The 16,097-nt window shown below is 38.9% G+C and overlaps 1 protein-coding gene across 1 annotated transcript; it reads right to left on the bottom strand.

The window, feature by feature from the left end:
* Window positions 1–2,073: 2,073 nt before the first annotated feature.
* FERD3L (Fer3 like bHLH transcription factor) lies at window positions 2,074–2,565 on the bottom strand. The gene has a single exon (XM_059074427.1). It carries the CDS (start codon window positions 2,563–2,565, stop codon window positions 2,074–2,076), a length of 492 nt encoding a protein of 163 aa, XP_058930410.1.
* Window positions 2,566–16,097: the final 13,532 nt, after the last annotated feature.

The raw sequence follows: 16,097 nt of genomic DNA on the forward strand, positions 1-16,097 counted from the left end.
CCTGATGTTCTTATGGTAGAGGTGAAAACAATCCTGGTGAAAAGATACTCAAAATAAGAAATCATCTTTGCGAGGGTAGTCATTTCAGAGCTAATTCAGTTCCTATAGATAGGAGAACTAGGAAAAGTTAAACGAAGCTGTATGAGAGACAAGAAAATCACTGTAATTCTGGTGGGAGAGAGTGTGAACTGGCAGATCTGCTTGGAAGGCAATCTGGCCATTTGTAGCCACAAACTTAAATGTTCACTTGATGCAGAAATTTCACTTCTAGTTACCTAATATCAGGAAATTATCAAAGGCAGAGAAGGCATTTATAAGAATGCTCTTGCATCATCATTTATTTTTTTAAAAAAGAAAATATCTTAGCTATCCACTTGTAAAGGATTGGAGTTAGGTTGTGATACAAGGATATAACAATAAAATACAATGATTAGAATTCCGTTTGAATAATATTTAAAGTCAAGGGAAAAGTGCTCATTCTATAAGGCTGAGTGGAAAAAGATAAATTCCAAAACTATCCCAAATTTGTTAAACACATTGAATTTATTTCTGTATAAAAAAATACTAGAAGGAAATAGATAAAAATGCTAACTGTGAGGTAATGAGGAGTGATTTAAATTTTATTTCTTTTTTAAACTTTTATTTTCCAGACTTTTTGGGATGAATATATATTATTTCTTAATAAAATGAATTATATTTCTAAAAGTATGATAGGGAGACTTGTGTGTGTCTGTGTGCCTCCGCGCAAGGATGGGAGAAGTGAGAGCAAAATAAAGTGTTGGAATAACAGGATTTATTTTTAGGATTACGGACTTTACAGTTAGGTGGGCATTATTCATTCCGCTTCCTCTCCTCACTTACCTACTCCTGTCTGAAGAACCCCAGTTCAGGTGTTAGCAGGTCTCCCAGAAGGAAGAACTGTGGAATGGCAGACCGTCCAAACTCGAGGGAGCCCCTCAGCATGGTCCAGCTTCAACCTCATCTCCATCGCACACATTTTGGCAAAGTGGAAGAATGCATCTCCTCCTCTGACGTTTTGTCTCTCCTGTCCCTAGATACGAATAGAATAAAAGCTATCTTTCCCTACCTTCAGCTAAAAATTTGAAAGTGCGCACTCAGGTGTCGCTGCCCCTGGGAGCCTGGGAGGACCCAGCCCTTTTCCCCACTGTAGGTGACAGGGGAAAGCACGCGCGGGCGGTAAAGGCTCGGGGCGCCCAAGACACCCTGTAAACCCAGGTGCACCCCCAGCTCGTGGGCCGGAGCAGTCACCTCTGGGTTCAAGCGTCCATAACAGGGTTGCTGTTCTGAGCCTAAGCAGAGGGAAAGGGAGGGAGAGGGAAGTAAGGGGGGTGGATAATGTTCCTTTTTAGGGGTTGCCCGTCCCTTGGACTCCCCTTCCTTTCTCATCTCCTTCATTCTGCCTGTCGACAAGCCTAAGAGGACCGGAGGAGAGATCCGGAGCCCCCTGGCCTCTCAGAAGACCCAGTACCGCACTCCTCGCGGGTTTCTGGTCCAAGGCCTCCCTAAGAGCACGGTCGGAGCGGAGTGCCTGCCTGGGATGGCTGAGCACCGATTCTTGAGGCTTAAAAAAAAAAAAAAAAAGTAGGAATGCCTCTTTTATATTTACATTAAAACACACACACACACACACACACACACACACACACACACACACCACACACACACGTAAGAAGGAGGGAGATATGGGACTACATAGACGCCCCAGAAGTCTGCCTTTTCGGAGAGGATTAGCTTCCCCCCCGCCTGACGAAAGCTGCTTTGGGGCGTGGGCCTCCACTGCCCCAACTCCTCTTAACCAGTCCTAACCTGACCCGCCCGCTCCTGCTCCATACTCCGTTGAGAGCCATGGCGTATATATTAACTCTACGGCTTCCACGCTTCTCGAGGGCTGTGGGAATTTTATAATCCAGAACCAAGCTCTCGAAGGCCACAAGTTCTGTCTTGGAGCGTCCCTCCTGGCCTTTCAGCCACACCCACTGCCGGGTCCCGAAACACCCCAAACCCGCGCGCGCCCAGGCGAGGAGGGGGCAGACACTTTCATCCCAAACTGGCTCAGCCGGTTTCCTTCTCGAAGCTCTCCAAGAGCTCGGTCATGAAGGAAATGTAGACGATGGCCAGGCGTAGGGTCTCGATCCGAGACAGCCTCTTCTCGTAAGCAAAAGTGGGTACCTTCCTCCGCAGCTGGTCGAAGGCCTCGTTGAGGTTGAACATCCGCTTCCTCTCTCGGATGTTGGCGGCTTGGCGCTGGGCGTACGTGATCACTCTTTTCCTCTTGGGGCGGCCCAGCAGGGAGGCACCTCTCCCGTGCTCCTCTTCCTCCTCGTTTTCCCCCTCTTCTACTTCACCCTCCTCTTCTTCTGGATCGTCCCCAAAACGCGCCAGACTCCTGGGTCCTTCCTCTCGGAGCACAAGGTCCTGGTGGTCTCCATAGGGGACCCCGGGTGCGAAGTCGCAGAGAAGAGGGTGCCCCGGGGAGGCTAGGGACAGGTCTGCGACGAAGTCCAGCACCGTGGCGTCCACGCAGCTCTCGGAATAGGCTGTCATCGCGTCGGCTTGGCCCTGCGTCTCATCGGTTTCTCGAAGGGAGGGGCGAGACTGGTGATGGGCTTCCTAATAGCCCTAAATCTGATGGGTCACCATCACCGAAGGACCAGGGGACATTAATATTTATAAGCAAGCTGATAACAGGATTAGTTGCACCGACAGGGAAGGCTCTGACAACGTCGCTCCTCTCGAAACTGATGGAAGAAGACAAGCTTGAGCACGCATGGAAGACTCAAAGGGACAGGCCTCCAATTCTGCGATCCTTTTTGCTGTGCCACCTGGGACAGTTCCTTCTTGGCAATAACTCCCAGCCCTTACCTGCTGTGCTTTTTGTGTCTCTCCACACCCCCGCAGCCAACTAATATTCTTCAGGCTCCTTATCTCATGTAGTTCTTTAATTTAGCTTTGGATTTTCAAAGCAAGCATGTTTTCCACCGCTCTGGCTTCTCCTTGGCTTCAGAGTAGGAGTTCTGAATCTTGCCACCCTAGGCTGCCAGTGGGTGTGAAACAACTGCATGTGCTTTTAATGATGTCCTGAAGAGGGGCCCTGTCTGCCAGGGGTCGAGGGGAGCTGTTTGTCTGGTATCCCAGTGCAGAGGCTACTGAAAGGCAAGATCTTCCATTAGCTTAAGTAAGCACTGTAGGGGGGCCGAGAGTGCATTCCCCAGAGTCGCTGTTGGAACCGGCTTTCTCTTTCCGCTGGGTCGTAAACAGCTCTCCTTTCGCTTTACCAACCCTGACTTCTAAAATGTTTTGCTGTAATCAGCCTAACAATTGAGGTACTTGACTTTCCTTTCCTAACCCCATCTCCCACCCAGGTAAATGATTTTACTTAGAGGGCAAAAGTTATGATGGCAATAAAACGAAAAAGGGAAGCTCAGAATATTTCCACCCAGTGTGCTTTACTATAGAATCCCAGCATGGGAGGCAAAGCAAACTCTCCCCCCCAAACAAAACAACTTCAGTCTCTTTTCAGAACTGCGATTCACCCTTTGATAAACCAATTGGTCGATCAGCTCACCCTCTGTTGAGAAGTCTTTCAAATTTTAAATTGCTGATCAGTATGCGTGAACAAAGAATAATCCTGACACTTCTATCCGGTTTATTTTCCTCATTACCAGCCTACAGGATTTAAGAGCGGAAACTATACTTTACTGCATTTTATTTAAGAGAGATTTTGGTTATCTTTTTTTTTTGAGATGAAAAAAGACTTAAAATTTGGATAATGAAAATAAAATTTTACTGATTTCTTATTTTATATATATATCTAACAAAGAAGGGTTCATTTTTCCTTCTTCTTCCGTTTTTTTTGCCAGTAGCGATATTTATTTAATTATTCTGTGTCGGGACTTTTAAGAAGACGCGGTGGGGCAGAACAACATGGTAGAAAATCATTTTAATGATGTGTTAAAAGAAATAGCCTAAAAAGATGCGTACAGAGGTGCCTTGGTTCAAGGGAGAAATACCTAGGACATCAATTTCTATTAACAAGGTAAGTTGTGACTATGATGGTTAAGTTAGTACATTGGACAGCTCCCAGAAACCACTTATTTCTAACAGGTAAGCACAATTCCTTTTCTTTTTCCTAGCCTTCTGGTGAGTACTCCCAGATACTATTAAAGCAATATCATCTTGTAGTCTTCTCTGTGCTTTCTTCTTCTTCTTCTTCTTTTTTAAAACCCATTTGTGTCTAGGTTCTCCCTTGCTCTTTTGTCCTTTAATTAGTTTTCTTTTCTCTTGCTTGTGTTTACTCTTCACTCTCCAATTTGCATTGTGTAACTCAGGCAGAAAAAAATCAAAATTAATGTTCCTGAAAGATGTAATGAGAATGAGATCTTTGATTATGATTACCTATTTGGTTTTTACTAAACTTCTCTCAAAGAGAAGACTGAAAAATAAAAAAATAATTGGAATTTCAACAGTGGCTAAGGAAAAAGTAAATGGGAGGATTAATTTTTGTTTTCACAAGCAGTAACATTCTTTCTAACTCCCGTTTAACTTAATGCATTGCTAAGCATTTGGATAAACTTTATAGTTGATTTGCAGTTGTTGAATGTTTCTCATGACTTATTTTTTCCTTTTAAATGCATACATAAGCGGAATAAACACCTCACCTAGTGAGAATCTAGTTCTACATCAAACATACATTAGGACATTTAAGGAAGGGAAATGTGGTAGAAATTTAAATTTAAAATTTAATAAAATAAATGTCAGAAGCTATCATGAGACTCTAAGAGACACTTTTCTTGGACTAAAATTCTTTATGATTTTATCTAAGGGAATGAATTTTTCAACAACCACATCACAGAAGAAACTGTAGAAAAATTAAAGGAACCAATACACAGGATTGGGTTGAAATTCTCTATTAAAATATTAGAGAATTTATTAAAATGTTTAATAGGCATGCATATAGCAACTATTTAAAACTACTTTCTCTTCAATTTTATCACAAAATCCCAAGATAAACATTTCTATTTGAACAACAATAATTTGTTTATCTTACAAGGTTCTAATCATGGTGACATAATCAGAGAAAAATGTTAAAATCTAAGTTATCATGACTGAATCTACTTTTTGTTTATAAACATAATTAATTATAGAACAGAAATAAGTGAAATTGTTTTCTCTGCTTATTTTGAAACATCCACATTATTTAAAAAAAGGTTTTTGTGGATATTTGGTTCCACAGCAAATATAAATAGTAAATGCAGTAAACTTGTAAAGTACTATGCAGTTTAAAACAGTTCATTTCACCAGAAGTGGAAGGAACCATTACTTTCATTTCTAGATTTGAAAGAAGAGAGAAACATTTTTAAAAAACCCAACTGAGGATTAAAGGACATTAAATTCAAACTTGATTCTTTTGGGTTCCAGGCCTATAGATGTTTTATAATTACTCATTGACCTACATGGAGGCTTTTGGAAAGAGTTTGATTATCCCTCAACAAAGTTTGATCAAGATGTTGCAGGAAATGATTATGAAATGACAGTTTTGCTTAGTTTATTACCTGCTTTATCTCTGTTGGCCATCCCAGTTAAACATTAAACATTTTGTGTATACAGATGATCCCTGATTTACCGTGGTTTAACTTAAATGATTTTTTTGACTACTATGGTGCAAAAGCAATACACATTCAGTAGGAACTGTACTTCAAATTTTGAATTTTGATCTTTTCTCTGGCCCATGATATGCAGTATGATATGGCTCTTGCAATGCTGGGCAGTGGATGCAAGCCACAGCTCCAAGTCAGCCATGCTATGAGGAGGGTATACAACACATACACTTAAAACCACTCTGTACTCATATAGCCATTCTGTTTTTCACTTTCAGTACAGTATTCAATAAAGTACATGAGATATTCAATACTTTATTATAAAGTGAGCTTCGTGTTAGATGATTTTGCTCAACTGTAGGCTAATGTAAGTATTCTGAGCATGTTTAAGGTAGGCTAGGCTAAACTATGATGTTCAGTAGGTTAGGTGTATTGAACACACTTGACTTTCAATGTTTTCAATTTATGATGGGTTTATCTGGATGTAAGCCCATCATAAGTTGAAGAAGAGCTGTACTATTATCTTGTATTCAGAATCAAAGCAGAAAAAACAAATGACCAGGAATAACTTGAGCAGTAACTGCTAAGGGGGCTGGAGCACAGGATTAATAGTGTTAAGGAGAGAAAAGTAGATAAAAAAGTATCCAGCGAGTAAAGCAAATACCTAACTCTCCCAAATTTATTAAAACTCTTCCCTTCCTTCCCTTCTTCATGCCCCTTCTCTTATTCTTACAGAACTATTAAGCAATTTTCGGGAAAATGATAAAATAAAACAAAGGTAAATGTTTGTCATGATTGCAGGGAGAAAAGTCTAAGAAACACTCCTTTAGCTGACATAGAGAAAGAGCCTGCATTCTCTTCTTAATCCATGTCAAATTATGCATGGTTTACAGCCTTGGCTGATTTTAGAGTTAGGAGAATGTATATGCATCTATTTTATTTTTCTATTTTAGGTAAACTATTTTTTTAAGTTTAATACATATACTTAAAAATTCACCAGTCATATGTGCAGCTTAATGAATTTTCATAAAGTAAGCATACTCATGAAACCTCTGCCCAAATTGAGGAGTAGAATGCACCATTGAAGTTAGAGATTATGTAAAAACAGGTAAATATTAAGGGTATGGCTTGAGACTATTTCAACCTCTCCCACAACATCGTACCTGTATCATGTCACAGAACACTCTCCAAAGTATTATTCTTGACTTCTAAGATTAATTTTGCCAAATTTTGAGCATTATATAAAAATAAACTATGTGTACTCTTTCATGTTTTTCACTCAACATTTAAAAATGGGATTCATGTATATTATTCTCATTTCTGAATAGTATTTCATTGTGTGAATATATCTTCTACTGTCTATGGGCATTTGGGTAGTTTCCAGTTTTTATCTATTACAAATAGCAGTGCTATGGTTATTTTTGTACATAACTTAGGTAAGAACATTTATGCATTCCTATTTTTGTATACACCTAAAGTAGTATAGGTTATGTATATGTTCAGCTTTAGTAGTTATTGATAAATTATTTTCCAAAATGATTGTAACAATTTATACTGTCAGCAGTGATGTACTAGAATTCCAGTTTCTTCACATCCTTGTCAATAGCTGGCATTTTCAAGCTATTCTGAAGATGTGCATGTGTATCACATTGTGGGTTTGACTTGCATTTCCCTCATGACAAATGAAATTGAAAACCATTTCTTATTGGCTAATTGGGTACTGGCTCCTTAGTAAAGTGTCTGCTCAACTGTTTTGCTAATTATTTATTTATTTATATATCTATTCAGCTGTGAGTCCTATGTCATATATATGTATTACAAATATATTCTCCCTACTCTGTGGCCTTGTTTTTTCACTCTAAATGACTGTCTTTTGATGAAAATAAATTTTAATTTATTTTTATTAAGACAAATTTTTTAGAGCAAAGTCCATAGTTCTATCTTAGGATTCACTTTTGATGTTGTATATTTTATGGGTTTGGATAAATGTATAATAACATATATCAAACATTATAACACGGGGTATTTTCACTGCCCTAGAAATTATCTGTGTTCTGCCCATTTATCCCCCACTACGCCCCAGCAATCACTGATCTTTTTATTATCTACATAGTTTTGTCTTTTCCAGAATGTTATATAGTTGGCATCACACAGTATATAGCTTTTGCATATTGGCTTCTTTCACTTAGTAATATATATTTGTTTTCTCCATGTCTTTCATGGCTTTATAGCTCATTTCTTTTTTGCACTGAGTAATATTCCCTTGTCTGGGTATTTATTTATCCATTCACCTACTGAAGGACATCTTGGCTGCCTCCAAGTCTTGGCAATTATGAATATAGCTGCTACAAACATGCAAGTGCAGGTTTTTGTGTGGAGCTAAGTTTTCAGCTTCTTTGGATAAATGACAAGGAGCATGACTATTGGACTGTATGCTAAAAGTATATTTAGTTTTATAAGAAACTACTAAACTGTCTTCCTAAGTGGCTGTACCATTTTGCATTCCCAAAAACAATGAATGAAAGTTCCTGTTGCTCCATATCCTCACCAGCATTTGGTGTGGTCAGTGTTCTGGATTTTGGTTGGAAGTTTTTAGCTTGAATATAGTCCAAATTATCATTTTTTCCTTCATAGTACTCTTTATGTCATGTTTAAGAAATCTTAACCTATTCCAAAGTGATTAAGACATTCCTTTTTGTTTTCATCTAAAAGCTTTTTTTTTTTTTTTTCACTCTCACATTTAGAACTTTAATCAACCTAGAAGTGATTTTTCTATGGTATGATTAACAGAGGTGGTGGCCAAGATTTATTTGGTTTTCAATTGGATATCCAATTAACACAGCAACATTATTGGAAAGCCCATCCTTTCCACATTAAACTTATTCATTATATGAAAATATTTCCAAATAAAATGAGTGCCTTCTCTGTCTTTAGAAGCTCTAGGAAAAAATTCAATAAATGTAAAAGAAAATCATTTCTATGATTTGAATACATTTAGAGTTAAGAAATTCTTACTTACATTCAAATTAGCACCTTTAATTAACTTTCTAACTAAAATCCTGAGTTCAAATGAAAGCAAGGGCTCCCCAGAATGCCATAGTTCAGAAATTGGCAAACTTTCTTGTTAATGGAAAAAATAATAAACAATTTAGGCTTTTTATAGGTCATACAGTCTCTGTTGAACTAGTCAACTTTGCCTTTCTAGTATAAAAGTAGTCATAGACAATACGCAAATGAGTAAGAATGGTTGTGTTCTCTAAAACTTTGTTTACAATATTTGGCAGTGGGCTGGATTTAGCCCTTGGACTTTAGTTTGCCGATCCTTGCTCTCGTTAATGAGCCTATCTCCACATTCCCTGTGACTCCTAATATGAAGACTTGCTAAGATAAGGCACTCAGAAATATAAGTGAATATAAAATTGGTGAGCATGTATCTTGTTTATGTGTGTATATGTGTGTGTCAGGGAGTGTAAAAATGTTCCTGAAGCAATTGAATCTGTATCTGTTGTCTTTGAAATTATACTGAGGTGATATAGAGTAACAAGAAGAGGCTGGATGGGAAGCATACATACCAGGTTAAAGTTACCACTGCAGAGATTAAAGACTTATCTCTATTCACTGAAAACAAATGCTCTGCTGATGATCTGCTCTTTAAAATATTAGTATTGCTAGGCCCTGGGTGAAATACATTTAACTAGGAATAAGTAAGGAAGACATAAAGTTCTTGGACACAGCAGGCTTCTATTTTGTGAATTGCTTCTCATTGTCAAAATTCATTCATTCAATGAAGAGGGAAGCTGTTTCAAGAGGCTTAACCTTTCCATCCTTATTTCCACCTACACACCCTCTTTTTGCCATAGATAACTTGTGGCAGAAATTGCTCATTGTTCTCCAGTATCTACTTAACCATTTTCCTTTTAGTAATAGAACCACCCACACATATTTTAACTGAGCCCCACTAAAATTATGCCAATGGGTTAAATGAGAAGTGATATATGCAAGTTCAAGTTGGTCTCTTGAAAACTTGCATTCTACTTTGTCCTTTGCTTCTTCCCACAGGCTAGAGTGTGGGTGCTTTGGTGGTGAGCTAGCATTGACTATATAGACAAGAACATCACCCTATGGCAGGGGTTGGAAAACTTTTTCTGCAGAAGGCCAGATAGTACATATTTTAGGTTTTGCTGATCTCTGTCACAACTACTCAACTCTACCATTATAGTGTGAAAACAACCATAGATAATACACAAATGAATGGTGCAGCTGAATTCCAGTAGAATTTTATTTACAAAAGTAGGTGCCAGGCAGAATTTGATTCTCAGACTGTAGTTTGCTGACTCCTGCCCTAGAGGATGGCAAAGCAACAGGAAACTGGGACTTGAAATGATTCAATGAAGCAGAGCTGAACCTCTCAAATACAGATTAACATGTGAGAAAAAAAAATTTTCAGTGTATCTCAGATCTCTTTATTATAGTGGTGTTTTTCTGCTGGCAACTAAAAAACTAGACCATGTTTTGAAAGATTAGACAGATATGTTACTTTATATCTATTTTTAAAGTATCATATATAAAAACTGCTTAAAATTGTTATTAGTTTTTTGCCCCAGGTTTTTCCTCTTCATAGGAAATAATTCCATTTCAGTTAGCCATTGGAATAAATGTATTTTCCAGATTTTTGAATATATTAGTTCTTAAATTGTCATTTGAACGCTTTCCAAATTCTTCACTTCTTTTTGGGAAACGTGGAAAATTAGAGAGGTGTGAAGGCAAAAATATCCCTCAGGATGTTATAAAATACTACCACTAAATAACTTCCTTTCTTTCCTCATTTCCTATACTATATTTTTGCATGTTATTTTTAATAGTAACTTTCCTTTGTAATCAATGTTAGGAGTTTGACACTCATCCTTAAGTCCATAAGTTCTCTGTATATTTGGAGATTAATACTATATGTGTAGTTTTGCAATTTAGTAATGTTTCAGTTTTTGCCATTATGCTATTCATTTATGATATGGGGAAAATATTAGTATTAAATTGAAACATATGTAACTGCCAAAAATCAAACAATTTTTAACCTAAAAAAGTGAGCAACTTAAGTTGGTTCCATGTAATATATTCAGACTCCTACTTAATAAGAAAATGAAATTAAATATATTAATATAATGAATGTACTAATCACATCAACACAAATTATAATCTGTTATTCTACTGCATACTAAACTTTATTGCACACTAAATTAATTTAATTAATTAATTAATTAATTAATTAGGCCATGCTGGGTCTTTGTTGCTTCACGTGGGTTTTCTCTAGTTGCAGTGAGTGAGGGCTACTCTTTGTTGCGGTGCACGGGCTTGTCATTGTGGTGGCTTCTCTTGTTGTGGAGCAGGGGCTCTAGGCATGAGGGCTTCAGTAGTGGCAGCACGCGGGCTCAGTAGTTGTGGCACGTGAGCCCCGGAGTACGTGGGCTTCAGTAGTTGTGGACTAGGGTCTTAGTTGCCCTGCGGCATGTGGGATCCTCCTGGACCAGGGATCAAACCCATGTCCCCTGCACTGGCAGGTGGATTCTTAACCACTGGACCACCAGGGAAGTCCCAACTGCACACTATATTTATATACAATGTTTTTCAACAAATTCTTATTGAATGCCTATGATGTACCTGATCCTTGCAGCACTGATCTAAGGGTTTGGAATACATCAGTGAACAAGATAGGAAACACACAAAATTCTTTATTGTGTTGAGGGTGGTAAGTGCTATGGAAACAAACTGCTTAGTGTAAGTGGGATCATGAGTGCTGAAAGTTGGGGATAAGTTGCTCTTTTAAACACGGTTATCATGTAAAAGTCTGATTGGAAGGTGATATTTGAATAAATACTAGAAGGTACTAGGGAGCTAGTTAAGTGCACGTCAAGTGAGAGAACTGACATTTCAGAAAAGATAAGGTAGAAGGATGCCTGGGATATTGGAGGAACATCACAGAGGCCATTAGACAGAATTGAGGGAAGGAAGAAAATTAGGAGATGAAGTCAGTGTGGTAGTATGAGGCAGGGTTTAAGGACCCCTGGCTTCTACTATTTAAGGACCTTGGCTTCTACTTTGAGTAAGATGGGTATCCATTGGAGCCTTTCGAAGATTTACTTACTGTTTAAAAGAATCCCTTTGGATAATGTATTGAGGATAAATTCTACAGCAAACAAGAGGGAGATAGGGAGACCTGACCAGAGATTCTTACAGTAGCCCAGGTTAATAGTGGGCTCTGTAATGTGCAGTGGTTATATTCAGGATATATGCTGAAGAAAATTCAACAAGATTTGATGATGAATTGTACATGGAGTATGAAGGAAAGAAGAGAGTCCAGGGTGGTCCCAAGGTTCTAGCCTGAGCAATTGGAAAGTGTTGTGAAAACTGAAATGAGAAAGACTCCAGCAAGAGCAGATCTGGGGGAGGGTGAAGATCAGGAAATCAGCTTTGAACATCTTAAATTTAATGTATTTATTAGATAGTCAAGTGGAGACACTGAGTAAATTTCTACCTCTCTCAGGGTAAAAGTCATCACTGTGTCTTAAAAGGCACTATTTTACACAATACACTATTGCCTCACCCCAACACCTGTGAGAACTTCTCTTGCTATTTTCGCTCCTCCCTCACACTACATTAGCAATGCTGGTCTCTTTGCTGCTCCTCAAACATGCAGGCAGGCACATTATCTGCCTCAGTGCCTTTGTATTTCTGTTGCCTCTGACCGCAATGCTCTTCTCTCAGACATCCACATAGCTCACCCCATCTCTTCCTTCTGGTCCTTAGATAATGCCAGCTTACCAGAGAAGCACTCCCTGATCACCCTGTATAAACTAGTACTCCCCCCCTCCTCTGCCTTGCACTCCCTAACCTTCTCACCTTGCTTTATCTTTCTCCATTGCACACAAAATATCTGACACAGTATGTATCCACTTCTTCACTTGTTTTACTTTCAGTTTCCCTCATTAGAACATGAACTCCAAGTGGTAGCCATGGCAATTAACTGCTTGGATTTCTCTTTTTACTGTAGGGGTTGCAATTAGCCAATATTATCCAAAAGCAATGCCTTAGGGATCCACCGCAGCATTCAAGGTGAGGCCATACTCTTTCTGGCCAGCCTCAGCACATAAGGCATACTAGGGCCTGGACATTTCTGCCCAGTGGGGGACTTCCTCAATAGAGAATATTTGCTCCTGTACTCCCTACTGTGTTTGCTGAGCTTTTGTCAGCTCCACATCATAGTTTGAGGTTCTTCTTGTGCAGTCCTCATTCCTCTTATCTTTTTTTTTTTTTTCATAGCTGTCAGATCAGTATTATGGTCTCAAGCTTTTCTCAGCATAATTCTGTTTTTCCCGCTTTATCTTTCCCAGGAGTTACCACCCTCCTCCCCCAAAACCCAACCACCACCACCACTACCACCAACACCCTCTTGCACTTCAAACTCAATGTCAGTATCTCCTTTCTAGAGGATCTAAACTGATGGTTGCTACTAAGAGTGTTCTGAACAAGTGGTAAGTGCGATTGGAATTTGGGGAGTGCATCACTTGACATCCTGAGTGGTATGTGAGTCACAGTTCCTGTACAAAGTGGTGGTCCATTTGCTAAAACTTTCACTGGTAGAGACTAGGAAGGATATTCTAGTGGAAGGGATTACCCTGGGTAGTGTAATGACGTAAACTTTTGAAAAGTATGAAGGATGCAATGCATTGAAGGACAATGAAGTTGACTGGCTGTTAATAAGCTGCAATGATATCATAGTGAAAAAAGGATAATAAAAATTTCAATCAGTTTGCAGATGACTTAAAATGAAGTGTGAAGACAAGAAGTTCTTATCTCCATCAGTGAGAGAGCAGAAAAATTTGGAAACCAAATTTAGGACTCAATTCTTAGAGCTGTTGAGCTTCAAAGACAGCAAAAGTCTTACTGAATTACAAGCTTTGGTGCCATGTGGACCTTTGGAGTGCTCAGGGATCAGCAGATATGAAGCGCAGTCATTGTCCTCTGATGAGCAGGAGGAAAATACATGGAACACAGGTGATCCACTTCAGTACCTCTTAGCAATCCTTTATCTAATTTTGAGTGAGGAGGAGATTACCAGACTCAGACTCCTGGAAAGAGAGTCTGAGTTACATCATTAGATAAGCCTCTAAGACTAGCAGAGATGGTAGCTGAGGGTGGGAGGAATTTAGAATGGAGAGTGGAAAAGGAAGAAAAGGAGTACCAGTTGCAACCACAAGAAGAACTGCAGTGATGGGGTTATAGTTGGTTCTATTAATCTCTCTCTTCCAAATTTCTGCTCCAAAAGAGTTCAACTGATACCCTGGAGGAGCCACCACTCAACACATGTATGGAGAGGTGAATCCATGTGGCACAGAGTGAACTGTGGTATCCATGGAGATGCAGTGCTCAGATTTCCCTTCTAGAAAGAACATATTCAACTCTGAGGAGTGCAGTTAGCTGACAGTCTCCTGTCACATGGTAACTCCCCACTCTATGGACTGAGACACTGTTAACATCTGCATCACAGTCTAATGTTCCCCCTGCTCAGTTCTGCTTCCTCACCTCTTTCCTTTCATGAGTGTCTATCTCTAGCACAGTCTGAAAGCTTTCTTGCCAGTTCTGTTCCTTTATATTAATATTTTTATATTTATATTAATTTCTCTTTATATTAATATTTCACAGGCATTACACCACACTCCTGCTACCCTCACACACACACACACACACACACACACACACACACATTAGCCTTTTCATTCTTAACTGGGGCTCAGCACCTGCTCCTGAAGGATCCAAACTGACTTATTCCATGAGGGCAGGATTTTATCTTTTTGATTCTTAGCTGAATCCCCAGTGCCTTGACTAGTATCTTCCAAGTTGTAGGCATTAAATAAGCAGGATTTTGTAAGTTGTAATCTGAATTACACATGATAATTATCTCCCTTCTCATTAGACTGTGGGCTTCTTCAAGACCAGAATAATTAATAATAATAATAATAAATGTTGAATACTTACTATGTGTAAAGTGCTAGGCATGCATTATTTCATTTAATACCACAAGCTTATGCAGAAGATTCTCTCAGTTTTCCATTTTCCAAATGAGTCTTAAAATGGTTATGATCACAAATGTGTGAATGCTCACATCAAGATCAAACATAGGTCAGAGCCCAGGGGTTTGATTATCAAGTCACAGTATTTCCCACTAACTCATGTTGCAACCTTTCTGATATCAGCACCTAGCACAGAGTCTAACTTAATATCTCCTCAACAATTTTCAGAGTCTTTCTATGAAATTTACACCTTTAATTTTATTTGCATTCTGTTTGGAAGCTTTTTGTCACCTTTTTCTTCAATGAAGAACAGTGTATTGAGCTCACTAGATATTTTCATTAAATAACTTTCTTAAAGTAAGGATACCAAGGGTATCATTTAGATTTATTTCTGTCCTATATTATCTCCTCTAAATTTAAGTGATTTACTTAAGCTTAAAAATGCTGGCTGTATCAGAACTAACAACTTTGAAGTGAAAGGCTCCCTAACCATTTTCCTGCTTCTTGACTCACCAACCTTCCTTGGGCAGGGTTTTCTGGTTATCCTACCAACTGTCTTTAGCCTTTTTGTGGCTGCTTATGGCTATCATTTGAGGATTATGGACTCTCCATACTGGTTAGTATCATGAATGGAGAAAACCATCATCTTGGTGGAAGCCATTACTGTCATTATCTCTGTGGGTCCTGAAAGATGATGACCCTCCAGAGCATTCTCACAAGTGTCGCTCTATGCCACGAGAAAATTCTAATTTTCAAACAAATGTCCCCTCACCCCATCCAAGTGGCAATTATGTCATATCAGTCATCTTACTTGGCAAAGTGGTTTGTTACACACTTTTGTTATTCTCTTCTTAGACCTCTTTCACTATATTTCCTCAGGCTATCACATAGTTCTCAGATCCAAATTTGAGCCTGTCCTGCTTCTGTCCTTTAGAGCCACATTGGCTCACCCACACTCATTAACTTAAAGGATGTTTAAAACTAAGTTGCCGCACCCACCAGTGGCCACATCAATAAGAACTATTTTCAAGTCTCCTTACATCTTCTCCCGCAAATGTATGCAGTCTCATTTTATTTCTCTATCTCTCCAGGCTTCAAAATGTAGTCTCTGTACAGTATGGAGGTTCCTTAAAAAACTACAAATAGACCTACCATACGACCCAGCAATCCCACTACTGGGCATATACCCTGAGAAAACCATAATTCAGAAAGACTCATGTACCAAAATGTTCATTGCAGCTCTATTTACAATAGCCAGGACATGGAAGCAACCTAAGTGTCCATCAACAGATGAATGGATAAAGAAGATGTGGCACATATATACAATGGAATATTACTCAGCCATAAAAAGAAATGAAACTGAGTTATTTATAATGAGGTGGATGGACCTGGAGTCTGTCATACAGAGTGAAGT

This window comes from Kogia breviceps, chromosome 9 (assembly GCF_026419965.1).
Source record: "Kogia breviceps isolate mKogBre1 chromosome 9, mKogBre1 haplotype 1, whole genome shotgun sequence".
NCBI lineage: Eukaryota > Metazoa > Chordata > Mammalia > Artiodactyla > Physeteridae > Kogia > Kogia breviceps.